General features: G+C 42.2%; 1 protein-coding gene across 1 annotated transcript; it reads right to left on the bottom strand.

The window, feature by feature from the left end:
* Positions 1-2,214: 2,214 nt before the first annotated feature.
* Positions 2,215-25,309, bottom strand: wnt3 (wingless-type MMTV integration site family, member 3). Its single transcript, XM_034217523.1, has 4 exons — positions 24,901-25,309; positions 11,342-11,583; positions 8,110-8,375; positions 2,215-5,107 (listed from the first exon to the last, which is right to left on the bottom strand). The coding sequence occupies exons 1-4, from the start codon at positions 24,978-24,980 to the stop codon at positions 4,628-4,630; spliced, it is 1,068 nt and encodes a 355-aa protein (XP_034073414.1). The 5' UTR covers positions 24,981-25,309; the 3' UTR covers positions 2,215-4,627.

The following is a 25,309-nucleotide window of genomic DNA, read 5'->3' as shown; positions in this document are numbered from 1 at the left end:
TGATTGATAGATTAATTAAAAAAATTATCTGTAGATTAAATGATAATTAAAATAATCATTACGCCTTCTTCAAAACTTTTCTCAATTTACCAGTCATTATGTAAACCCTTGGGCCACACAAGAAGAAAGACAACAATGTACCACCAGTTGTTTTAATTATCATGATGATATCATAAAGAGCTCTTTATAATCATGATCCGTCATAATTATCATTTAATTGTGAGAAATGTGACATCTCGTAACGAGTTGAACCTTCTCAGACATTCGCGGTTAACCTCCACAGCGTCGATGTTGTGCAATTACTGCTCAGCGCAACAAGTAAACACAGTTAACCGTTTACACAGTAGCTACTGCAGCAGGTCTGTACGCTGCAGTGGATGTAGGTTTTCTAGGCAAAGGACTATTTAACAAATCCCACAAAAAGACCAATACGATGTGTCACTTCAATAAAAGTTTTTTTTTAAAGGCTTAGTTATTTCCTTAAACACCTGGCCACAGTAATCTTTGTGTCAAAAGTGAATTAAAACATTTGTTTGGTTGATTTTCCCATATTAGGGCCCATATTATGCTCTTTTTCAGGTTCATATTGTGTGCCTCTACTGGGACATGTCTCCATGCTTTAACTTTGAAAAAGCTCTTTATTTTTCTCATACTGCCTGTGCTGCAGCACCTCTTTTCACCCTCTGTCTGAAACCAGAGTGCAGTCTGCTCTGATTGGTTATCTGGTCAGCTCTGTTGTGATTGGTCAACAGCTTAGAGATGTCCCGCTCCTTAGCCTATATGTACAATGTGTTGGAGCGCTAGCCAATAGATACATACATACACTGAACAAAAATATAAATGCAACACTTTTGTTTTTGCTCCCATTTTTCATGAGATGAACTCAAAGATCTAAAACACTTTCTATATACACAAAATAACCATTTATCTCAAATATTGTTCACAAATCTGAAAAGATCTGTGATAGTGAGCACTTCTCCGATAATCCATCCCACCTCACAGGTGTGGCATATCAAGATGCTGATTAGACAGCATGATTATTGCACAGGTGTGCCTTAGGCTGGCCACAATAAAAGGCCACTCTGAAATGTTCAGTTTTATCACACAGCACAATGCCACAGATGTCGCAAGTTTTGAGGGAGCGTGCAATTGGCATGCTGACAGCAGGAATGTCCACCAGATCTGTTGCCCGTGAATTGAATGTTCATTTCTCTACCATAAGCCGTCTCCAAAAGCGTTTCAGAGAATTTGGCAGTACATCCAACCGGCCTCACAACCGCAGACCACGTGTAACCACACCAGCCCAGGACCTCCACATCCAGCATGTTCACCTCCAAGATCGTCTGAGACCAGCCACTCGGACAGCTGCTGCAACAATCGGTTTGCATAACCACAGAATTTCTGCACAAACTGTCAGAAACCGTCTCAGGGAAGATCATCTGCATGCTCGTCGTCCTCATCGGGGTCTCGACCTGACTCCGGTTCGTCGTCGTAACCGACTTGAGTGGGCAAATGCTCACATTCGATGGCGTCTGGCACGTTGGAGAGGTCTTCTCTTCACGGATGAATCCCGGTTTTCACTGTTCAGGGCAGATGGCAGACAGCGTGTGGCGTCGTGTGGGTGAGCGGTTCTCTGATGTCAATGTTGTGAATCGAGTGGCCCATTGTGGTGGTGGGGTTATGGTACGGGCAGGCGTATGTTATGGACGACGAACACAGGTGCATTTTATTGATGGCATTGTGAATGCACAGAGATACCGTGACGAGATCCTGAGGCCCATTGCTGTGCCATTCATCCACGACCATCACCTCATGTTGCAGCATGATAATGCACGGCCCCATGTTGCAAGGATCTGTACACAATTCCTGGAGGCTGAAAACATCCCAGTTCTTGCATGGCCAGCATACTCACCGGACATGTCACCCATTGAGCATGTTTGGGATGCTCTGGATCGGCGTATACGACAGCGTGTTCCAGTTCCTGCCAATATCCAGCAACTTGGCACAGCCATTGAAGAGGAGTGGACCAACATTCCACAGGCCACAATCAACAACCTGATCAACTCTATGCGAAGGAGATGTGTTGCACTGCGTGAGGCAAATGGTAAGACTAGTTTATATACTTATGCTACTGAAACAGTTGTTGATGACTTGCCGCCCAAACTGGCTGTTTAAAAGGAAGCTATAACGCAATGAAAAAGAACATGACACAGATTTGTTGTTCAAATATATAATCTTAGTTCAGTCATACAGATATATACATTGTATAATAAATAATATTTATAAAAACATAACATTTACGATTATAAAATAAAAAGGGAATTATTCACTTTAAAACATTTGTACAAAACTTTGGATATAGCGGGGGAAGGGTGGGGGGGGGGTACTGAACATAGGAAGGTAGGCCCAGGTAGGCAGGGCTGTGTAGAACATGACACAAATGCTAAGCTATGTCGCAAAGAGAGTACAGTCTACACACTACTGGGTATGTTTGTTGAATATAATTAATAGGAAGCAGGTGGGACTGTCAGAACATGTTGTGTGGAACTGGAAACTTCTCACAGTGTGAATCCTGCCATCCATCCGTCTTTTTTCCATTCACCACTGTCACAGGCAGCCGTCATTCACACACACATCCACATCTTGCAGACATAAATCATCTTCTCATGAAGTTTCCCAACGCTCTTTTGCTTTAGGGAATGTTCACACCAAAACCAAAAATACAATTTCTCCCTCTACATTGTTTTGGTGTTAGTACTGAAATGGAAGTATTGACCACCTTCTCTACAACTAGGTGGCATTTTAAAAAACTCAGCAGTGATTTTTCTAAAGAACCACATCACCACACAAAATGACATGTGCATCCTCTCATGTAGTTCGGTAGAAATAGTCCCCCAGCTTTGATCACTGTACGAGTGCCATCTAGTTGAATTATATTTTAAAGAAGATAAACATCTCTGTGGCCAACAATATCTCCAACACTTACTACCGAACCTAAACAATTTATGTTGATTAAAAGTACCACTGGTACGAGTGTAAAATATGTATTTCTGATTTTGGAGTGAACTGTCCCTTTAGTGTCTTGAAGTATTTTCTTTCGACCAAAAAATCACACCTAGTCACCTCAAAAAGATCAAATAATAACTCAACTAGGCCGATGCCTCTCAATAAGCAGTGTTAGATTAAATAATAGTATTTTCTTCCAATATCTCCATTTCCAAATCTTTGAGGCAGGTGTGTTTTTGGGGTCTTCTGACAATAGTAAAAACCTCAACGTAGAGAAAACTCATAGAGAAGGAAGGCCGGGTGTAAAAGCCAATCAGAACCCACTCTAGGCTCCACATGTCGTCACATATCCCCCTTCTCCATTTTTACAGTGAAAAATTTGAGTCGTACAAAAGTCTCTAAGATGGACCTGGTGAATGCAAGAAGAGTTGAATTAATAAGATCTCCCAATAATCACTTTGCTCATAAGACCAGAATTAATAATAAAAAGCATGCTGAAACTTGACCCACACTTGATGCATACATTTATAAATGAAACAGCCACAAATGATCTTCTACTTGGACATATCATTTGAACCCTGTTAGTTGCCATTCCTTATAATAATTATGTATAACTGCGTTGCATCACATGTGTGGAAATTATGAGCAATTTACAGTATGCAGGAAGAAAGTCATAATTCACAACAACTTGTAACGACTGAGAATTTGCTCGCATAAACAATGCTCACATTTTTCCCACCTGGAGTAGCTGAATAGTGCATAAATATACATGTGTAGGGTTGTTAGTTGGTGGAATGAGCATGCTTGTTCACACACATGCTGCATACCTCCAGTCCCAGCCCAATGGTAATATTTCAGAAATGCAGGGCTATAAAATCAGACTATAGCATATATCTTCCAGGTTGACTGTTGCGGTCGAGTCAGTCAGCGGGGAGAGAAGCGACACTGAGGATTTCATCAGCTCAGTAGTTTACAAAAGACAGGACGGGGGCACTTCCAGCACCTGTTCAGTTCAGTAGTTACAAAGTGATGCTTTCCTGGGGCTGTTCAGTGTCACTTACCGCGGAGTGACGTTGTAGAGGTTGGTTTAGTCTAAAAAAACTAAAAGGTAAACCAGCCAGGATGGCCGGGGAGTGAGGTGTTAGTTAGAAATAGCTTTGTTTCAAAAGCAAAGAGACTTTTTTACTGCATTATTCTCACAGGTAAAAAGTGTTACTGTACATGCCACAGACATTATGTTGGCATGGAGGGGGGAAATAAATAAAGACGAGGGGGAAGGTGGGGGCCGATGCTGCAGGGAAAGGAAGAAGTGGCACAACTCCTTGACCTCAGATTAGAGATCAGCCGGGTCAACACAGGATGCTTTCTGCCTCAGATTTTATGGTAATGTAGTGGTTTGGATTCAAGGAAGGGTTTTTACAAAAAATAAAGGTATAGAAGTATCCATAGCTGATGTGCCATAACCCATTAGGGCCTGAGTGTGTGTGCTGATGAATATGTTTTTGCTTGAGATGCAGAGTCTGTGTTTGGGGATGCGGGGAAAGTCGTGCAGGAAGTGAAAGAGTTGAAGTGTGGATGGGCAGCACTCGTAGTCCAGTTTTCTTCTGAAAGCACTGTCCTCTCACTTGCACGTGTGGACGTCGTAGACGCGCACGCACTCCTGACAGCTGACGTAGCAGCACCAGTGGAAGATGCAGTGGCACTTCTCTTTGCGTTTCTCAGTCCGGGTGTTGTGTCCGCGGCCGCAGCACAGCAGGTCACAGCCCTCGATGCCGTGCGACGACACGTTGCAGGCCCGGTCGCGCGTCCCGAAGGAGCCGGTCTCCTGGTTGGGCTCGCAGAAGTTTGGCGAGCCCTCGTAGTAGACCAGGTCGCGCTCGGTGGGGTGCTTGAAGAAGTTGTACTTGACCCGCAGCGTCTCTACCCAGCCTCTGGACTCGCGGTGTTTCTCCACCACCATCTCCGAGGCGCTGTCGTACTTGTCCTTCAGGTAGTCGCCCAGCATGCGGAAGTCCGGCTGCGCCCACCAGCAGGTCTTCACCTCGCAGCTCCCCGACAGGCCGTGACACTTACAGCGCAGGTGCATGTGGTCCAGGATGGTCTGAGAAACACACAAGACACTTTTATTTTCACCTTGTAGGAATATTTAAAGCTTATATCTGCTCTCCTGGTTTAAACAAATTAGGCCTACAAATTCACCAAGATGACCTTTATGCTACCTTTGTTAGCTAGCAGTAGACTCTTGGAGAATACATGCATGGAAGAAGCCATTGAAAGAAAGTAAACAGTTGACGGACTGTGATGTGATAAAGCTTTTTAAGTATAATAATGGTTAAACTGTACGTTTTAGTATTATCATCCCAGTGCACACCAACTTAAAAATGAACGCTTAAACGTTGACTTCATTGGCCTCCATGTTTACTCCTGTACGACAGCATTTTACATCTTTTCCGCACATGGGTCAGTTCAGGACTATCAAGTTTACACTGGAACCTTCAATTGGCCACCATTTAACAAATAATGTGAACAGCCAAACCCAAAAAACTGGGATCATAGTGATAAGGCCAATATGGCATTGATATCATCCTGGCAAGCATCCAACTTGTAAGCCTTCATAACGCATTTCCTCATGATCCCTTTAAGCAGTTCTCAACAAAAAATATATCTAAAGAGTCAATGCCTGCAGGCTTTAAAGGTGGATCTGAAGCTTGCTCCGTCAGCTTGGATTTACTGTATAGTTACAAGGGAATCCAGAGTCATGACACAAAGATATAGAATATAACTTCTTAAATGCATAAACCACTTCGGCCTTAGCCAAGAAATTCCCTGAATACACCTCTCTTGGCAGAGCTTCTGGAGTGAGGTGGTGATAAGTGTCTATGGAGGTTTTGACATTTGTTTGCTGTGTCTGTTACCACTGGAATCCCCTTAAGCTGCTGTGAATTCAAGCTGACTACGCCCACTATCCTCTGGGACCAAGGCCTACGGGCAGTGAGAATTTGATACTGAAAAGCTAGAATTTTTTATGGTGGAGTATTCCTTTTGAAGTGCAATTAACCAAAAATGTAGTGGTCTTAATTTGATAGGTGACTCAATGCTTGTGGGGCAGGTAAGTCGGTCAACATCAAGCAAGATCTGTTGGAATTTTTATGGTCAGAAATGTGCAGATAATTAGGTAATGCAGACCACTGAAGACTCACAGAGCAGGCCAAGAAAAACAATGTCAATGGCTGCAATTTATGTAAGTGTCATGCAGCTGTGAAGTACAGAGGCTCTTCTGCTGCTGCTAATTCTCTCTGAAGTCACTGGCTCACATCATGAGTGTTTCGCCGCAGGGCTTATTATACCTTTGTGTTTTGATTTTTTTTCTTTTTGTGCTTTAATTCAACAGCTATATTTAGCTGCCGAATTCCCCCAGCTGGGGCGGAAGGCAGGTGGCTGTGGCACCTCTGGCTAAAGTAAGGGAGAGTGGGGCTGAGGAAGGGGAGGGGGGGGCTTGTAGTGACATCATCCTGTGAGCTTGTCATGCCAACATCAAGTCCCAAAGGCCCTTGAGGCTAAATAATGGAGCGTGAGAGGGCCAGGTGGAGAGGAGACTCCTGACAGTGCTGCTGTTCAGCTAGCTCTTGTGGTCTCCCTGCTCCTGTGTGCTCACATCAAAGGGCCCTCTTGTTGCCGTGTGGTCCCTCCATTTGCCCCTCAGCGAGCAGCCGGGGAGCCTATTTTTTTTTCTTAGCGGTGACAGCAGCCAGTGATGTTTTAAGTCTGGGCTGATTTCCTCTCTTTTCCCCTCAACTCACTCGGGTTATTTGACTGTCAGGGAATTTTCTCATTGGGATGCAAGGCAGGAAAGGTGAGGAGGGAGGGAGGGTGCTGCTTGGATGAGTAATTAACCAGTCATTCAAAGTCAAGTGCTCATTTTTAGGTGGAAATTCAGAAATATGCAGACGAGTCAAATACCAAATCCCTGTCAGTCACACGAACAATTAGTAATCCCACACTGTAATGTTGTCGGGGTAAATTCTCTTCTTTAGCAGCACAGTCAGACCGTTGTCCATTGTTGACTGCATCTCCGTGTCTGTTTTCCACTTTTGCTAAAAATCAGTTGTGCAAAGTGTGCTGAGGTTTGCCAACAAGGTTATGTTTTCGGTTCGGTTTGGATGTCTTTCAGAAGGATTAAGAAAAAACTGGAAAGCATAACCATGGACAAAGGAAGAAACCCAAAACATTTGGAGAAGATCAGAATTACAGGGTGGATACGAAAAAAGAAAAATTGGGGCATTTGGCTTTGGCGTAGGTCTACGCTCTCCCAGTGACCTTCCAGTTAATGTGATGTATTACAGTGACTTAAAGTACTATCAAAAAATGTGCTCAACAATGCAACCTTCTTCTCTATTGAGTCAGTTGTACAGTTATTGAACCAGTGCTTTCCAATCACCTTGTGGTAATTGCTTTTGTGTCTGGACAAAAGTATGTGGACTGACCAACTCTGATTAAGCTTGGCTTATTGGTTTATGTGAAAGGACATTTTGATCAGTTCTCAATCCAAACTTATTACAAACAGATGCTTACATTAGAGTTAGTTTAATGCTTGATGCAATTCATGCATATGCAAAATGCTGCTTTGTGAATTGGTATCAGACTGAATAATGGGCTGGAAATGTTAATGCTGCAGCATAGAGCTTCCACAAGTTTGTGTTTGTCCCTTGCCTGTTTCAACATGACAACTCCCAGCTCCATAAGGAAATGGTTTTCCCTGTTTGGTGTGAAAGAACTTGACTAGTCTGACCTGAGCCCTGACCTCAACCCTTTCCAACACCTTCAAGATGACCTGGAATTCTCACAGTGAGCCAGACCTGATCAGCTGTCGTCAGTGTAGTATATCTTGTGGTTAAATCCATTCAATAATACCTTCCCGAAATCTTGTGGTAAGCTTTCCCAGACAATTGAAGGCTGATATAGCAGAAGATGTTTGCTACCATTTGGAACTACCAAATAGGAGTGTGATGTTCAGAAGGGTACATACTTTTGACAAGATGTTAATATGGAATACAGAAACAACAGACATTGGCACATTCCTCATATGTGTCTACATGTATTTACCGAGCGTCCTGCCTCGTTGTTGTGGCGGTTCATCGCCGAGCGAGCGTCTGGGCGATTCTCTCTGGCGTCTGCAAACTCCCTGGACACCAGCACCCCAAACTCTGCATCCTCACTGCAGCCGCCCCACTTCCAGCCCTCCCCGGGGGGTCCCTTGTGGTGGGAGTCACAGCCGCACATGGTGGAGGTGCCCTCGGCGCAGGACCGTGTCACCGCGAACGCCACACCTGCTGAAGCTATGGCGTGGACAAACGCTGACTCTCTGGTTGCTGAGAGAGACGGATGAAGACAGACACAGAGGAGACAGATATAGAGAGTGTGTCAATCTTGTGTTTAACACGGACCCGGCAATCTTTACTGCTGCCAACATCCAGACAGAAGTATTGAAAGGGATACCCCCAGGCAACAACCTTTTAACACAGCATTTCATCTTTGAGAAGGCACATTTATGTACGACTGTGAAAAACAAGAAGCCTTATATGAAGAAAAAAATGATAACCCTCTTTTCTTTTTAACAATATGTAAACATGGTTCAGAGTGTTTACCATATAATCACCATCAGCGCTGAGGAAGGAGAAAAAAAAACAGAGTCCCTGCAGTGACATCAGCCCATTGTGGTTGTGTCAGGAGGGCCTAACGCTCAGTGGGATCTCAGTGACCTCCTGTCATCCCTGAGGTGTGCTGTTTTGCATCTGGATAGTGTTTCAGGAATGTTGTCACCCCCCCCCCCCCCCCCCTCCTCCTACACGTCCCTGTTCAGGGCCCAAGGCCTTCTGGTGAAACCTAGCAGTGTGTCGGCCTGTTTCTTTTTTACACACTGAAGGATGGAGTTACGCCTCCTTTGAAGGCAACAGCTTATTATGTAACCAGACACCATTGTTTCACAATCATAGCACACTTACCGTGGCTCACCCATTACACTCCACTAGCTGTGTAACACACACACACACACACACACACACACATACACACACACACACACAAGTAAGGGAAGGTGTCCTTAAGCAGTGGTTTTACTTCTCAAGAGCATTGAGTGGCCTGAGTTGACACAATTGCGTCATATGAGTTTTTTGAAATGTGTACGGACACGACCAGAAAATTAAACCAGTCGTTTGTAGACCACAGTGGCTTCTAAAGCCAAACATTCCTGACCAGTTTCACTGCCAATGAGGATTTCGAGACCCGTTCAGACTACTTTACAAGCCACAGACAGTTTACTAATGTTTGGCTGGAGGCTAGTCATATTTTCCCACCCTGAAGATATCTACAAGCATAGTTTCAAAAACATGTTAGCTTGTTATGATTCCCCAAGGGACAATATCTGTGCTGTTATGTTTCTTTTTTCAATATATCCGTATTTATGATGCTAATAATTGAGATTACAGATGGTAAGATTATCATCTTTTAGGGTCTTTATGAAATTCTGTAAATCACAGCTTTATTCAAATACATACTCAACCAACATGTTAATAATGTGCTTTTTTAGAATTCCCTTATTAAATCTAACAATGAAAAAGTGACTTTACTCTTGCATCTTTATCTCATCATTCATCCAAAAATGACCATTCACACCTTAATCATGCATGAATGTCACCATGTGGTACAACATAACAGATCATAGCTTTAGGCTTATTGGCATCTGTAGTTTGTTGGCTGGTCAAAACAAAGATACCAGTCTTAAATACTTAATACAATGTTATACATGAAAAAACGTACAAGACATGTACGTTTTTGGGACTTGAGCTTCAATTTTGAGGCAATTAATGATAAGTAGCAAAAAATGGTTGTGTTAAGTTGGTTTTGGATACTGTTTTGATCAATATCCCTATGATCCTTGCATGACTGGATGCCACTCCGTCCTCTGGTTGGGCATCCCTGCTCGCCCTGGCAAGCCGCTCTGGGCCATCCACAACAGGGGCCTGTGAGCCCTGGGCCCCTGGAGCTCTGGCTGTTAGCCATGGCTAGCGCTGCTTCTGCTACCTGCTGGGTCCATCAATCCGCCTTTGTTTCCCTTGTGTCACACTGTATTACCCACACAAAGGGCCCAGCGACTCGCGCCCCCACAGCCTCGCTCTGCCCGGAGCTGGCATTCCCTAAACTCCCTAACCCCCCTCTCTCTCCAGCCACCCCTCCGCCAACACCCTGAGCTGAAATCCCATACACCACCACCCACCACAGGAGCTCAACCCCCCACTTCCCCCATGGCATCCACCAACTGCACCACCATGGCCAACACGCAGCCCGAGGTGGCTGGGGCTGGTGGTTGGTAGCTCTTGCTTCCCTTCCATTTATCATTTCCCAAAGTGAGACGCTACCTTTCCTCCTTCCTTCCTTTCTTTCTTCCTTCACTTCCCTATCCCTGAAGTGTTCAGCCGGGCTAGGTTGGGAGAGATCCCCTTTCAGCCTGTTTTCATGACAGAGTCAAAAGGGCGTGTGAATGGGGTGTCCGTGGGAGCTGGACTGTGTGAGACGCGCACTGGTCTTCATGCACAGTAGGGGTTTTGCGGAGCCCCCCGGTCCTTTTCTATTGCCTGTAATCTCATTTGGTCTCCCCTCTCCCTTTTATTTGACTGAGGAGCTTGGACTGCTCACACTGCCCATTTCTGCCCAGATTCCTTCCCCTCTGACACACAGGGTAATTCATTTCCAATCACGACACACAAACTCCTACCTTTATAATTAGGGGCTGCAGGGCCTTAAGCAGGACACCTGTGCCTATTGTCCTAGGTTTAGCAGGATTGTTTAAAGAACACAGTTAGTGTGGAGACATCTTACAATTAGTATTCTGCGTGTGAAGCGCCTGATGGATGTCTCCAGTATATCAGCCCTACTTGTCAGGCTTTGTTGATGGCGTTACCGAGCTGACCCTCTTTCATGTCTGAGAGTGTAAACACGGTTTGGAAATCCGAAATATAGGTCTGAAGACAAATGTGATGCTGAAGGTAAAGATGGATGGAAGTTGAATAATGTGTCAGTGCTTGTACCTGCGCTCATTTCTCACTGCGGCCGGGAAAGGTGTATATTATTGTAATTGCCATAGTTTGTCAGTAAAGCCCAACAATCAGAAGCCTAAGGGTTTATTAGCTTGCAATAGCCTCTGTCATAGTTTTAACAGTAGCGATGTGTTTGGCACAGATCATTTAAATCAATATTTCTTTTCAGCTCCTTATACATATTTACATTGTTACAAAATGCATGCCTTTTTTCTAAGTCTATGTGCCTCTAGATAATGTACCTTTATCTAGCACAGGGCCGAAGATGGCCAGGTTGTCCTTGATGGTGGTACAGTTCCATCGCCGGCCCCTAAACTGGTGCTGGCACTCCTGGATCCCCAGCTTGACGCCTTCTGCGACGCTGGGCATGATCTCTATGTAGTTGCGACAGAAACGCAGCTGCTTGGGCACCAGGCCGGGGATGGAGCCACACAGGATGGGTTGGGAGCCCAGAGACGAGTACTGCTGCCCAAGGGCCAGGGACCTGCGACATACAGAGAGGATTAACAGAGAACTGCGGGAGATAAACACATCTCTGCATTCTGGTTAAAGGTATGATATGCAACATTTCCCCATTTATATTTCTGAAAACAACTTGGCCTATGTCATATTTTGTTTATGTATTTTGAGTAGTGTACTTGCATTATCCAACGTTTTTTCCAGCTTTTTAAAAATGTATTGGAAACCATTTGGTAGCCTGTAATACTGTTGACATTGGACAACTTTGGACATCCATGACATATATGTCATTGGATGTCTGGATCTAAGTAAATGTTAGCATTTAGCTTGAATCGTATGCATCCTGTGTTTACTGGGTGAACACTGATTTTGACTTTAACATTTTACAGGTATTAAACCCATGTCCTTTTGTTTTGGATTAGGAGGAGACTTCTGCACATAATTTGGCTCTCGTTATATCCTGAATGTTGGAAACTTCCGAAACAAACCGAGAAAAGTTGACTGCAATGACAAACTCCCATGCTACTTTGTAATCCCACCAAACTTTGACTTCTGTCAATCAAAAGATTGAGAATACCCTTAGTGGTTGAAAATTACATATCAAGCATTTAAGCACAATAGCGGACAAGAAATAGAAAGAACTGCATCATGATCAAGGGAGGTGTGTCACAGCAATCACTGCCAAACATAAAACAGGCTCAATTCAGATTACATACAATTGTAACTTTTAAAATGTTTAGAGTACATATTGTACCTCAATATTTCTTTTTTTTATTGGCTGAAATAATTTGAACCAACAACTATCAGGAGGTGAAAGCTGACATTGGGATGTCTGTCGAATTAGTAATCAAAAATAAGGTAAGACAAACTTTCTGTATGCCAAGGGATGTACATTCTTTGTTCAGATAGTTCTTGATTTATATCAACATTTTGCCAATTTTTGAGGATTTTGTTTAGGTTGAAGAGGGAGGACGGCACAGATTTCATCATTCTCTATTTATTTCAACAGCATACTGTAGTGCTGAATCAATTAATCACCTTAATGTTATTTGTTTTAGGGCAAAGTATTGTATTGCTGCTTGTGTTGAGACAACATTTACAATTTGATCATTTTGGCTTTGTTTGTCTTACGAACCTATTTCGTAGGATGTAGCAAGTAAGACTGTCTGCGTCACAGTTCAAGTCTGTGCCTTACTTGAGCTCAGCCCCACAATAGAAACGATTGTTACCTGCCATTGGAGGCTCTTCGTCTGTTTTCATTAATCTGAGGTTTAACTGTAAGCCTAGCTCTGTGACAGTACTGTGATTTATACTGGAGTGCTTTATTGACTTATCTGTTTAATGTAGTTCATACTAAGAGCTCTTGTTTATTTTGTCTTTTTCTCTCCAGCAGGAGAGGGGGGGCTAATAGGCCCACTTCAGGGCAGGGATACAAGCTATTAGCACTGACTTTTCAAAGTGTTCCCACTTGTTAGCATACACAGATCTGCTGATCTAACAGATAACACACAAGAACCTGTCTGCTAAGGTTGGGGAAAACTCCCTGATACATATCAAATATATGAAAACACCTGCCTCTACAGTTCCATTTTAATTTGTGGCTTTCCTTGGTATCTGATTTGATAACAATGACAGCGATTACAGCTTGGCTTGCTGTTGGACAAAAACAGCATATCTGAACATGTGTGCCTCACCAGTAGGCTCGTGCAGATGTGCCTCAGCACCACAACAAGGCGGCCAAGATCAGCTTGTGATGCCAGAAACAATTATAGTTTCACTCTGGTAATTAATTTTAATTGCTTTCTATTTCTCTTGGAATAATAGACAGAGAGACTGAAAATATGTTTGCCATGCCCATGTTTTAACATGCTTTTTGTTATGACAAGCTCAAACAAAACTGTGCGGTGTCTTCCAGAGAGTCATGCATCTACTGTTGGATGTCAGACACAAATGTCTTGTTGATGTATATCCAGGCATACAGTTTATCACCTGAAGAACCATACATATACAGGTCTGCCTTTTTAAAGATTTTGATTTGCCTATCAATTACTCCACCCCTGTTTTCTTGAATTTGAGAAGAACACTTTTTTTGCATGCCTCTTGATCAAATAATTTCAAAGGGTAAGTCTTGAGAAATGCATGAAAATGGTGACAACCATTGTCACAACAGCAAAAACATTCATTTACAAACCCTCGCACAAGTAGTGCAGTATAATCGAAGTCTAATTCATCGTCATATGCTCACTACTTCCAAAACACATGAATTTTAAAACACTGTAATCTACCAGACTCGCATGAAGGAGAATTGCGTCTGTGAAAGCGTGAGACTGCTTATGCCGTCGTGTTTTTCCTGTTGTTAAACGCACCCCCTACTTACTACAAATCCTCAACACTTCTCCGTTTTGTGATTCCTTGTCCACCTTGAAGGCTTGCCATAAAAGGTTTTCTTCAAGAATGTAAGGGTAACACAAATTGATATATAAATTGTCATTTCTGGGGTAATGAATGCAAGAAAAATGTCCTTTGGCTTGACAATAAATGTGTGATTTTGGTGTTTACAGGGTTAGGGATTTGAAGAGCTGTTGCCGACATTTAGAAGAAAAGAGCTTCACCAGTGTCGAGCAGTCTCTCCAGCACTTGGCTGAGTCTGGGAGAACAACGTGACGCTGGAGGCCATGAGAGGATCATGGGGGAACAATTGACGCTGATCAGATCAGAGCGCCACTCAGGATGACCTCAGGACCCCCGCAGGGCGCAACCCAATCACAGCAGCCACTGACTGTGACAGATGAGTGCAGCGCAGTGCCCCACCCCAACACAAAAGTCAAACCATTGAAGTCACTGGGGAAAAATCCCCCCTTAGCTCATGTGCGCTTTTGCTTTCTACATACTGTATGGCTACCACCAAAACCCTGCCCCCACAAAACCTCGCAAACAATGTTTTTGATCTCAGGAGTGCATTGTTGCAAAAGGCTTCCAGGTATCAAGTTGTTTTGCTTTTACAGCTGGTGCAATATAATATATTAAGATTACATAATCAGCTATGAGCCACATGTGTATTTAGCAGCAGCTTCCTGATTGACACTGACAACAAACAATTCTAAATATGAAATCCTGTCCTATCGCAGTTCCTCAAAAAGTAGAATTACGTCAAACTATTTAACTTTCAAACACTGCTATGCACAGGGGAAAAATAAGTGTCTTCTCTTTTATATCCAACTTAATAATTCAAACCTAAAAATGCTGTTTTGCCCCATTTCATGTTCCCATGCTGAAATGTAAGAGTGCTCATCATTCTCATTCATGTTCTTGTCTCAAGTTTACCCAAGCGAAGTTAGCCACATTAGCTCATCTGCCAGTCCCAATCCCTCCAACATCACTGAGTTCAAGTGTTGCTGACTTCACTCTGTCTGGTGACTGAGTGACTAAGGGCCTTAATTACACTGTCTGCTAGCTCGGTTACTGCCCATTAATCTCTTAGTCAAAGGGTGGACCAGAGTGAGTGCTGCCCTGCACGGAGCTTGAATTTGAACCCTGGTGTCACATGCTCCCCAACAACATCAGTAAGAAAACTCAAACTCTCTTTATTGAGACCTCTGTGCCAACCTCTGCTATTTCGGGTTTAATACAGGACAGCTAAACCTCTTGCCCACCACTCTGACATGCAGGCTTAGCAAGTGAGCTTGGGATTTCTGATGGAATCAATTATATAACCGCATGGGACTTTGTGGTGGACATAGCATGTTTAGACTACAGTCTGTGGGTCTGTCAGGCTATTTGTCTTTGTTTGCAAATGATGTGGCTCACTTGATCCATACTGTATGGATAGATGAGATGAAAGGGATATATTTTTTGGCTAGGTGCTAATGAGAGTCTTAACCCTTAGGGGTTATGAGGCGTATTGTGCAAACGGACACACACATAAGATGCATGCATGCAGACCACATGCTGATCCTGCCTGTTCTGCCTCACTTCTCGGAAGCCATGAGCAACGTGTCTCAACCGAGTGAGGGAGCAGCAGACGCAGAGACCTCCACAGAGGCAGAATGCCGGGGGAATCTGCTGCAGGGGACGAGACAAGCAGCAGAGCAGCAGCAGAGCGGCAGGGCTTGGCAGGTGCATGCCCAGGCAGGTCCGTATGGGGCCTCTACTGGCCTGGGGGGGTTTACGGCTTGGTCGGGGGTTTTCTCAGTATCTGAACTGGGCTGATGTGAAAGTATGACGGGCTGCTGGAAACCACACAAATTAAGCAGAGGAAACAAAGGGATTCCACCACACACCTTGCTGAAGAGTGGAAATTCACGCAATCAAGAAGCACTGTAAACGAAAACGTTTGGCTCAACCCCTCCCAATGCAATACAGTATGCACTCTGCTGCTAGGATGGAAAAGTGAAGTGACAGCATCTTATAGTTTTATTTTGTCTTTGAGAAGCAATGTGTTATATGTTTCAGCTGCTATTGTTGGAGGTCTGCATTACAGGGGTCAGTGTGTAGCATATGTCTGTGCACAGATGAGCTTTCTTTGTGTGACAGCCTCATATGTCCAGAGGCACAAATAGTACCAGGTGACCCTCTGAACCTGTTGAGCAGAACATGACATCTGACCTCACTGCCTTAAGCTTGATGGTCTACAGAAACAGTTTGAAGTTCATGACCAGGGCCTGTATACAAGTATTTAAAGACAGGGGTGCTGATCTATGGCTTTGCCTCATTAATCATTAGTTATATTAATTAAGTGCATCCTCATATTCAGATTTTACAGTTGTTAAAACTTGACGTGTCAGAGATGCTGCTTATCTTAAAGTGAGGAAAATCTATATTAACATATCTTTTTGGGCCAACCTGATCTTGGTCCTCTACTTTTGGTTCCTGGTCCTTACCTTGTCGTGAAACATGTTTAATACTGAAAAACTGCCTTAATTTGCACAAAAACAACCTTGCAATGGCTTGTGACCTCCACACATAAGCATGCACTCAAATGAACATTGTACAGGTGATTACATTACTTTAAGGAATCATTTCATGCATTTAATTTTCATTAAAGTTTTGCTTAGCCTCAGTATGTGCCTCATATAATGTTTACATTTTCAATATGGAATTATTAAACTATTTAAATTATTAGGCACAAATATCTAGAATGTGATTGTTTTTTCTATGATTGCATTTTTATTTTAATATTAATTAAATGTTGCTTTTTTGTATTTAAGTCAAACATTGACAATGTGTTGACAATGTAACGATTACAAATGCTCATGGTAGGCCTACATTTAACTACCAAATCATTGTTCATATGTCACTTCCGGCTGCCATCTTTGGTCAGAATGTAGACTACGTTGCTTCTTCATCTTCTCTTTCCTAACCGTTAACTTTTTGGAAAACATCAAAAGACTCTCAGGAATCTGGACATGTCTTCAAAATAGAGGTAAGTGTTCTTGAACAACCTGCTGACTTGTTTAAAGCAACGTTCAAATTATAATGTAGGTATGTGTTTACGTTAGCCTTCAGATGAAAACGGAAGTAGCGCTAGTTTAACAATAGCCCTTCTTCAAATGTAGCGTTATATTTTTAATATCAAATGTAGTTTTTTTATGCATGACGATTTCCTCAAACATTGCTAATATGTCTTTTGAAACATGTTGCGTTTTAATTTCGTATCCTGAATATTATAGCACAATAACTACACATAGTAGCCTACTCCTTAATGCCTCGCGCACCCGGTCCTTCATTAATGACAAGTGACGTGAAATACGCTAAATAATATGTTGTATCGGGCTTCCAACTACTTTGCTAAAGTACATCAGCAAAACCACAACATAGAAACATTTCCATTCAGATACTTCACTAATATATAGAACTCATGGAGGCAAAAAGTCTTCTGCTGTTTTTCTAAGCAGATCACATGCAGTCAAATCTGAGCTTGCGATAATAACTATGCCTTTAGCTGTGACATTGTTATAATGAAGTAAAAAGTACTACGTTTCCTTCTAGAAAATAGGTGTGTAGTGATTGAAGGAAACATACATTGTAAAATCTACTAGTTAAGAATACGGGATCTAGTGACATTTGTTTCCATTAATTTCAGCTGTAATTACTAACCTTGTATACTGGTCAGAAAGGCACACATTGAAATATGCTTTACCTTCAGGGTGTTCTTACTGAGTTTTTTTAGTGGTTTGTAGTTTAGAACAAATTGGAGTGTTAAAGTGGCAACCGAAGTATGAGGGTGAAGCAGGGAGGAAAAGCGAGGGATTGGAGAGCCTGTCACAATCCATCCCTCCATGCATTATTCCTTAGGCACTGTTCACAAACCTATGGAAACCTGCATGCATGTATGAAGGCAGAAAGAGCTACCTGGTTCTGTTGGTACTTGTACATTCCCACTTCCAACAAGGTTATCAATGAGATGATGGCAAGAGGTGGGACGCCTTATTAGTATTGCTCATTCTGGGCAGCCATTGTAATTTAGCACCAGGTTGTTGCTTGTTGCACGACATGCTGAAAACTGCTTGATATAATCCATTATGTTTCATCACAAGCTGGGATACTGGGATGTGTTTTTAGGTGATGTGGAATTAGAGTTTCTATGTTAGTTAACTTTTATTTTAGTAGCAAAGAGCATTATATAAAAAGTATTACTTTGAAAGAATACAGATAAGTAGGAATTTGACATAATTAATTCTTTAGTAGGGCTGCATGTTATGAGAAACACATCTGTTAATGTAAAATTGCAAAGTAATTGCAATAACAATATTAATTGTGATAAATAATCCTATATGAAAGTGATAGTTCTGTCTTTCCGCTGCTTTAAGTATATTGCTTGAATACAAAAAAGTTGTATCCAATATTATTTAATAAACAAAGTGAACATTGAACTAAACACAAAAAACACTAATAAAATAAATGTATTTACAGTTACATAGTGCAGTTTAGGTCTCTTTTAAAAACGTGTGCGATATTGCCATGCGGGTTATTGGGAAAGTTAATATTGTTATGATTGAAAACAGCCCTAGTCTTGAGTAACATATTTGATCCTATTAATAAGAGCTATAACATTCCAATGTATTTGTATTGTGGATGATGGGTGCCAGTCGTTCTCAGCCATGTCTGAACAAGGTAACTTATTTCATTAAAGATACATTAATAATGTGGTTTGTGCCTTAAGCGCTGAGTTCTCCTGAGTGTGTTCTGTGACTTTCTCTGAGAGCCAGGCTCCTGAAAAGGCCTCTGCAGAATATGTTAAATATATGTATATATTAAACTCTAATCTACCTCTAATTTACCTCTATATGTTGACGCTGCAGCTCAACTTGTCAGATTCGCCCCGAGGACATCGTGTTGCTAAAAGAGAGCAGTCAGAAGCGTACATTGAGAACATAGCCATCCCAACTTCATTTATAAATCCCACAACAGCGTCCGCAGAGACATAAAGACACTCGGAAGAGAGTAAGTGGGCCAAGGAAAGTTGCCGGCTTTGCCCGAGGATGGGACTTTTCCTGGTGGAGGATGGAATGCAAAGCTCCTGTCTGTGTTTTGTTGTCTTCTCTCTTTTTTCTGCACACTTTTGATTTGTAGTCCAACAGCTCCTGGCTGATCAGATAAAAAATGACAGGACCCCTGAAAAATGTTCCAACCTGTTCTTTGTTTTTTACCTCTGTTACCTCCCCTTCTTTCCCCTCTCTGCAGACTGTTGCAAAGAGTGTGGAGTTGGGACAAGGAAGCCCTGCAGTCACAAGTATGGAGACGTGAAGAAGGAAGCTTAACAGGGTGTAAACTTGTGAACCTGCCTGTCAGAAAGTGAATGAGAGCAGCAGTAGCTCTGCGGAGAACAAGGCACCGACAAATGAGCGTCAAACTGTAAGCTCTGTGTCTGTAGGTGGACACTACAGAGTCTGATCTGTTGTCTTGAAAGGATGGAGCTGGTTTGAATGAGAGTCTTGAGGGACTGTGTGAATGAACCACACATTCAAACAGTGCATTGTTCCCTGCCACTGCTCATTAGGGCCAGCTTGTTGGCACTGCTGCTTGAATTGTCAGCAGTAATGCATTCTATGCAAATCATAACTCGTGGTGGATTGTCTGGAATCTTCCTTTGTATGTCTGGAATTTCTATGTCGCAATTTCAAACACCACATTGTGTGTTTGATAGTACTTAATTGCTAATTGCTCTTGACTTTCGCACGCTTAGGTAATTTGGAAACATAAAAAAAAGCTGTGGAGTGATTCCATATCGATGGGGTCGAACCCGGTGAAATGAGCTTGCCAGTCAGGCAGCATGTCAAAGAATGAATGACATGCATGCTTTTGCCTCTCCCTTTTATTGCTCTGAATCCCTCTGCAGGGCTGGGTGTTGTGCATCAAAAGATTTTCGGTGCAGGCTGAACTGTACCAAACTTTCCAGTTTCCACAAAGCTTGCTGCAAGGCTAAGCAGATAAGCAATCGTTGTCTCGTAATCAGTGATCTGATTCTGCCTGATTTAAATTAAAAGAAAAGCAAGGTTGCTTGTTCTAAGAAAATAATTATGATTTTGAGATCCAGGCTTTTTTTTCCATATTCTATTTGTAAAAATATAGTTATATTTTCTGACTATTTAAACCTTATTCCCTGTAATTGAGCGACTTTGAATGATGGCCCTGTCTTCCTTTCCTCACTGCACTCTGATTTGTTGTTTGGTTGACCTGGTCAGTGGCCTGAGGGCTTCCACTGAACATAGGCTGTACAGGTGTGAGCAACACATCTCTGTCAGTGACCCGGTGTGTTAGAGACATTGCTTTCTGCTAATAATTAACCTCTGAAACAAGCCATACAGGTGAGATCAGTCAGGTAATGAAGACTTTAAATATTGTGTGTGTGTGTGCCTCCACACGTGTGTGTCCCCTAATGATCTCTTTGCCTCTGGCCGTTGCCGTTTTCCCTTTGAGGAACTGCCCTGGCCTGTGTTTTAGTGCAGCTAATAGCTGTGCACTGGGGGACTTTGTCATTTCCCACAAGAGCCCATTGCGTGTCCTTTGATAGTGTGTGAAGATTAGAACTCACCTTCGCTGCTTTGAAATACCACTCTCCTTTGAACCTCTTGCCTAGCTTGGGTTTGACTGTAATGTCATCCCACATGCTTGTTCAGTGACGACAGTTTTGTTAGTTTGTTTTGTCACGAAACATGTTTGTTGAGAACATGAAGGTAACTCTCACTGACCGTACAGTTAAAGACTGGTGCAGGTTTTAGTGCACAGAGTAAGACAAAGGTAACATTTATTCATGCTGAACTTGCACAAACTCTCAATTCTAGTTGACTTTATGTTATTTTATAACTAACAAATTCAAGTTATACAAAGTAAATGCTTAATGTGACCAATAACATTGTTAGACTGAGGCTCAGTGCCAATCTTAGAATAAAATAAACACTGTAGAACTGGTGTTTTGTTTAATTTGTCGACCAATCAAACAATATTGCATCCCACAACTTTGACTTGGTGTGTAGGAATATTGCCCATCTAGATCTAGCTTCTTTTGTTGAAAGAAACATTTAAAAAAGTTGATCTTTGGGAGTTGTCAATCAAATAAGAATCTAATAAGAGAATACGCTTTCATTTAGCAATATTAATAATAGTATAACTCTCAAAGAAGGTAGGGAACATTTGACTGCACAATGTGTACTTCACTTCCGAAAGGTTTCGAATGCGGGACTTGTGATTATGTTCACAGTAGCACTACTTTACCTACGTAAATAATCTGATTTATTTTATTCTTTCAAGAAATGTCTAAGTCATAAATGTGTTTGAGGAATTGCTTCCATATCTCCTGTGTCCCTGTGGATGTCTCTTTCTGCGGAGACGTTTTTATTTGGCTTTAGCCCAAAATTGCCTTTGACCCTGGCCCTATGGCGGCCCTCAGCCATTCATAATGGAACCCCAAAGTTTCTTATGAATGACATTCTTCTGGACTTTCCTGCTCCTTTCTCTACCTTCCACCGCAATGCTGAGAATAATACCCGAACATCCTTGATCTTTTCACACAAGGCGGCAGACAGAGGATTTTCCCGCAGTAAGAATCATTTAAGTGATCCCTTTTCCAATGGTAGGGGTTTTTGGGGTTGAAGATTGGATTGAAGATTGGAGGCGGGGGGTGTCACAGTCAGATAATGACATTCCTGAGACCCAGAGATGGACTCTAGAGCCCCATTTAAGCCGCTCAGGTTGAACTGGATAGGTCTGTGTATAGACTTGGCAGTTTGGTAAATCTAGATAGCTTTGCGTGAGATTTTCCGAGAGGTATGACAATATTAAGGCTACTCCAAGACGGTGAACACAATGTTAGTCAGGAAACCGTATTTAGGCTTATACGTGCTTCAAATTTTAATTAAAGGATGTTGAAATTGATCCTTGAAAGTAAAAAAAAATGCACAGGGCCTAATTTTACAATAGTATTTACACTGGTAAAATAGTTTTTCTTCAGATTTGGCAAATGGTAAAACTAGATTTTGTCCATGATGTCGAGTTACTTGCGAACAGTTTTGACTTCCTCATATTTCTTGTGTTTCCTACTCAGATTGTCAGACTGGCAATCTTGTTTCTCCTCAGTGAGTGGAAGTAAAACAAAGCCCTGCTGGTGCACTAATCCAAGAAACATTGGTTATCAGGACTGCATCCTTTGCCTATTAAAGCTGACATTATCTCAAAAGAAGACAAAATAGCTTTGTGGTTTAAAACATTGTAAAGCAAATAACCCTTGTGCCATTTTTTTTTTAATCTGCCTTTGTCTTCTTTATCCCTCCCATTAACCGCACTTATGTACATTTTAAGTTTAAGCATTTGAAATATTTGTGAGGAAAATTGATGGCCCTACTTTAAATTGCAAAACAATGTACACCAAGTGTATTATGTCTCTGATTTAACAGTTGTGCTAACAGAGGGTAAAGAGAATAACAGTTATTGGATTTAACCATTTAGTGGCTGTGATATGACAGAGTTAAAGCGATGATCTCTGCCGTTGCTCGATGTTTGGCATCGAAGTAAATTGAGCTGAGGTAATTCCTTGCTGAAAGTGACTGTCATCATTCACTTAACACCGCTGCTGTTTACGCAAAGAACACAAACACACAGCTGGCTGACAGAGTGGCTTAAGCTGCTATGAAAATAGTTTATCAGTTAAGCCACACAGGCTTAATACAATATTAGACGAGACTTTTATAAACAACGCTTATGTCATAGTCCTCAGCAAGTTCTCAGATATTCTTTGATTTTTAAATGCTGGTTAAAAGGTGAATAACAGCAATACGTCCAAAAAACAGATATCTTTTTCATTCCCGAACCAAACAGGCTGTATGGTGTTGTCAGATAATTGGACAGAGACCTGTGGATTATGTAGGGTTCTTTAAGATGTCATAAATTCTCGCAAACTTTGTTGTTTAAAGCTGCCGTTTCCCCAACATTCTTGCATTTCAAGGAGGCAATTTACTGCTCAGTCGCCCCTTTTCCAAACCCACCTCATTAGCTTTCTGTGTCTTTCTACTACACCTCATTTTCCTCCACGCATATGTGCATATCAGCGGAGTTATTTATGCTCTGTTTTGGTTTCAACACCCCATCTTGTAAAAGCAAAGCTGCCAGGCATAAAGCAGTCAAAAGTGCTCTTCCCTCCAACCCGTCCCACCTTGGCTGGAGAATTTATGGCCAAGTCCTCGCCCCTGAGACAGAAGCTGAGAGGAGCCTGCTCGGGCCCTGGCTGGCTGAAACTCGGCACCCTGTTGTTTGACGCAACACGTTATTTTGTCTCTTTTCGGACACCGCAGGGTGACGCCACTGACAGCGCTGTTTGACATCAATTCCTCAGCACCTGCCCAGTCACCTGGAGCTACGGCTACTGCTTTTCATCCCTCCACCCTCACAGTAACCCATTCCATTGCCTACACTTCAAAATGCTCTACCTAAATCAAAGGTGGTGCGCTTTGTTGAGGTTCGAACATTACACCAGTGTCATGTAAGCTCCTTGAACAGAACAGCTGCAGGTAATTCACAGAGAGAGAATCCCAAGCTCTTTGTCACTGTTGTCTGATGGGTCCTGCTGAAGCCAGCAGTGGGTGTAAAGTCCTCTCTGCCATTAACACTTCAGCCCTGTGGCCTGTGTGCTTGGCAGCTGCCTGCTCTGTAAATGAAACCAGAAGATGCTCGTGGTTTGGACAGCACTACGGTGGGACCACATGCTTGTTGGGCTACTAAAAGTGCAGTGGCTCTGACAAGTATTGTGTTGTGAGCCAAAAGAGCTTTGTCATACGCCCTCGCAAATATCTCCAAAATACAAGCTTTATGTTACAAAAGAAGACCAGGAGCTGTGAGGTCAGCTGCATGTAGCTGAATTTGTAATGAGATAAACCTCTACATTTCAGTTACTGGTGCCAAAAGCGATCTGGGATAATTTAACAAAGAATAAAACCCTGCGGCACCTAAACATATTGTCTCCTGGCAAATCCGTAGTGGAGGGGGTGAATTGTGGTGCAATTGAAAAGCAAACTGTAAAGCTTAACTGTTTAAAAAAAAAAAAGGATTAATTTAATTACAGCCGATACCTCATTGCAAATTTGTTGTATTTTTTTTTATTGTGTTCATGTTTATCACTGGAAAAATGTTTGTACAACACATACATCTACCAAAAAAAGGCAAATATAATTCCGATTGAAATTAGTGCAATTTTTGGGAGCCGCCGGCCTGAATGTAGAACAGTGACGCACAATAGCTAACAAAACAAAATGACGCTCATCTTATAAGTCATGATTGTTCTACTCCCTGAGGCTCTCCTGAAATGATATGGTTGGACTTCAAGAAATAAATTGATTATGGTTTAGAAAAAAGAGCCTCTTTTGAGGCTTTGTTGAGTTTTCACGAGCAACAACAGCGTTGTCATCATCGGAGAGCGATATCTACAATTTATGTAAAAATGAATGATCTAATGAGTTATTGTTGTGGCTGAAAATCCTCATAAGTCCTTACAGTGCTGTTGACAATTCATATCAACATGGCAACCTCTTCGCCATGTTGTATTTTTCCTTAAATAAAAAAAACCCTCCATATTTTCAAATAATCTAAAGGCTCACAAACTAAAAAAATCATCCCCTTTGCATCAAAACATACTCCAAAATGATAAATGGACCTGAGTATAGAGGGGGAAAGAACGGAGAGCCTTTTCCGTTGCACTAGAATTTGAGGTTAAGATTCTTTGGACTGGGCCGGAACATTTTTCCACACTAAAAGTGCACATTCTGCCCCCTCAGAAATAATCATTTGACCCAAAAAATACTCTCTCTCTGTATGCGTCTAGGGTCTGATGCTGAAACTGTGGATTTGTACTCACCACCAGATGGGATAGCCTCCAAGCACCCGTGAGCTGGACAACCACACACACATCAAATATCCAATCAGATACAAATCCATGAGGTAAGCCTTGTAGTGTGTGAGAGGGATCAATACATGGAACTTCCAGCAGGCAATGAAGAAGAGTTTCCAGGAAGAGAAGCTTGATTGTTGAATGATGGGAAGATTGAAGTGATATTGAGAAAAAAAGAAATCTTCCTCCTGTTTTCCCCCCTTCTTTGAGTCGGGCCAGGAAAGTGTGTCTGTCTCCTAGTAGTTAAGAGAATAAGTGTCTCTTACACACATGCACACACGCTCCTACCCGTCCTCTCCTTCCCTCCCTCTCTCTGAGGTTCTTCCCTAAGGTAGATATCTTTTTCTCTCTCTCTACTTTTTTCTCCCTGAGGATG

This window comes from Gymnodraco acuticeps, unplaced genomic scaffold (assembly GCF_902827175.1).
Source record: "Gymnodraco acuticeps unplaced genomic scaffold, fGymAcu1.1, whole genome shotgun sequence".
Taxonomy (NCBI): domain Eukaryota; kingdom Metazoa; phylum Chordata; class Actinopteri; order Perciformes; family Bathydraconidae; genus Gymnodraco; species Gymnodraco acuticeps.
The sequence above is the reverse complement of the archived record's forward strand: the minus strand, read 5'-3'. Positions and strand labels throughout refer to the sequence as shown.

Bases quoted from the DNA above. Each gene is read 5' to 3' on its own strand.
- wnt3 (XM_034217523.1), bottom strand. From the start codon at position 24,980: ATGGATTTGTATCTGATTGGATATTTGATGTGTGTGTGGTTGTCCAGC. The intron at 11,584-24,900 runs GTGAGTACAAAT...TGTATGTCGCAG, and splicing joins GGAGGCTATCCCATCTGGTG to GTCCCTGGCCCTTGGGCAGC. The intron at 8,376-11,341 runs GTACATTATCTA...CGTCTCTCTCAG, and splicing joins CGGCCCTGTGCTAGATAAAG to CAACCAGAGAGTCAGCGTTT.